Source organism: Austrofundulus limnaeus, unplaced genomic scaffold (genome assembly GCF_001266775.1).
Source record: "Austrofundulus limnaeus strain Quisiro unplaced genomic scaffold, Austrofundulus_limnaeus-1.0 Scaffold164, whole genome shotgun sequence".
Lineage (NCBI taxonomy): Eukaryota > Metazoa > Chordata > Actinopteri > Cyprinodontiformes > Rivulidae > Austrofundulus > Austrofundulus limnaeus.
Window position 1 is genome coordinate 248,601 of NW_013952566.1, and position 2,243 is coordinate 250,843.

Genomic DNA, 2,243 nt, shown 5'->3' on the forward strand with positions numbered 1-2,243 from the left:
ATCAGATATTGTCCAAGATTAACCTTCAGGGTGGATATAGCTCGCTAGCAGCCTTGTACGGATGACCTCGTCATCATTTACCCAGAATGCTTTGCATGTAACTAAAATGGCTCCATCCAAATTAAAATATATATTAAAAAAAATACTAAACTAAACAGCCTACAGTATTTTTACAGTTTTTAATTTACAGTTAAAATATTTGTTTATCAAATAAAGTCTCATGTTACAGCTAATCGTTGATCCCTTTAATGAAAAAGTGACATTACAGGACATTAGAAAGGAGAATAAAGCAGGAACTGTTAGCAGAACAAACACAACCTCTGCTTTTYAATTCCTGCTGGATGCAAACATGGCTTCAAGTTATCTAAAGTTTGTGTACAGTCTTGATATCTCATTCCTTTGTCATGAGTAATGAAGGTGCAGACAAGATTCTTCRTCTTCTTTTTACAAATGAAGCCCTTTTCATCTTCTTTGGGCAGAGAATTCTTTAAAGTCAGGTGTTGCGTTGAAACAATAACTGATTCTGTTAACGAGCGTCAAAAAACGCTCAATACCTCATGAATACTAAAAATAAGAAGCTGACACAGAGAAAACTAGGAACATCACCCACCAGCACCCATGATGAGACCTGGAGCTGATTCTTTAGTATGGACAGTGCCAGACACGTAGGGGTTATCTGCCCAGCGCAGGTGGAGGTGGAGATGGCAATCCGGCTGCAGGAGAGAGAGAGAGAGAGAGAGAGAGAGAGTGAGACAGCATTAATCCAAACTGCAACACTGTGTGTGAAGAAACAGATTTAACCAAAGAATGCTGCTGGGAATCAAGGCTCTTACTTAGTCATGTTTAATGAGTTTTACAACACAGACACCAGATAATCCCACTGCAAACGTAGCTTAGCACAAGGGTTTTAGTGCCTGTAATTGACACTTCACTCTCACTTTAAAATGAACACTTAAAGTCCTTTGTGGGCTAGATAGTACTTTGTAATACTTCCAACACTGTTATCTCTTTAAGACATGAAGATAAACCTCTTGTGCGCGGGCCGGGGGTCATTGCTTTCAACCATTCTCCAACAAGTGGAAGATTATGTATGCAGCCCTACAGTGGCACACTAACATCTATGACAACGATAGTAGATGCCGTAACTTGTGGCGTAACTGAAGCAATATGTGTTCTGTCAACGGCTTCTCTATGTTTGATGGATCTAGTAGCTTAAATCCAGGAGAGACGATTTTTCACAAGGCAATTCGGTTGAGGTATAGATGAGCTTATTGGGATGGCAAGGTCACTGTCAGAGATCCAGCTACACGTGTGTGCCTATCAAAGGTGGTAAACAAGTCTTACACTGATATCTGCATCTCCCATCATTTCTGTCACCTTTCGGGAACGACGGTTCAAATGAAAGACCAGACTCGTTCCCCTCCATCTCCCTGTGCGGTATGATGTATGAATCCCAGACTTTGGGTGACTCATTGCTCTTTGCTTGTGTAACCTCGCAGCAGCAACTCTGACAAGATGGATGGCAGAACTAGGCAGGCATTTCGTGCACATTCCTCAAAGAGCAGCACTCATCCTTCCTCCTCTCGCTTTCTGTTCACAGTCTGAACAACCTGGTCGGAAGAGCTTTGTGTTTTGACTGATGGTCGCATCTGCAGGATTCCATCAGTATAAAGTGCAGATACAAAAGCTGAACTGAAAGCCTTACTACGCCTTACTACGCCACAGAGACAAAAATGAAGTTGGGTCAAAACAGAGTTCAGAATACAAGCTGACTTTTTGATCTTTTACCTCACAGAATGACATTTTTTTACAGCTTGTGTTCAAAGTTCTAAAGTATCTAAAAAGGAACTCTAAATAAAAACTACAGCTTCTGCACACAGGTTAAACAAGTGATGTGAATCTTACTTGGAAATTTGAGTTGCACTGAAAACTCAAGCTTTAAAGGGGCAATATCATGTAAAATCAACTTTTTTGAGTTTTATATCATGTTATAATATTATACTCTCATAAAAAAACATGCCCAAAGCCTTGCTCTGACTCATTCATGCATGTTTGAGAAATCCTGCAGCGTTTTTAGGAAGCCATGCAGAGGAGCAAAACGACAGGTGGGGACCAGAATAGCCCCTGGGACGTGTCTTTAAGCCGAACTTCCTCATCACGGAGCACATCTCCCCGCCCCCCACCCAACACACCCCACCCATGACTCTGGGGTGAAACTTAAACTGTCTGCTGAGCTCCACTAC

At 41.5% G+C, this 2,243-nt stretch overlaps 1 protein-coding gene across 4 annotated transcripts in view; it reads right to left on the bottom strand.

The window, feature by feature from the left end:
- sorcs2 (sortilin-related VPS10 domain containing receptor 2) overlaps positions 1-2,243 on the bottom strand; it is a gene marked incomplete at its 5' end in the record, with an annotated part of 345,732 nt that overhangs the window by 36,358 nt on the left and 307,131 nt on the right. For all 4 annotated transcript variants that reach the window (XM_014017240.1, XM_014017239.1, XM_014017238.1 and 1 more), the window contains 1 exon segment: positions 611-713. In XM_014017240.1, the coding sequence (XP_013872694.1) occupies positions 611-713 (103 nt within the window).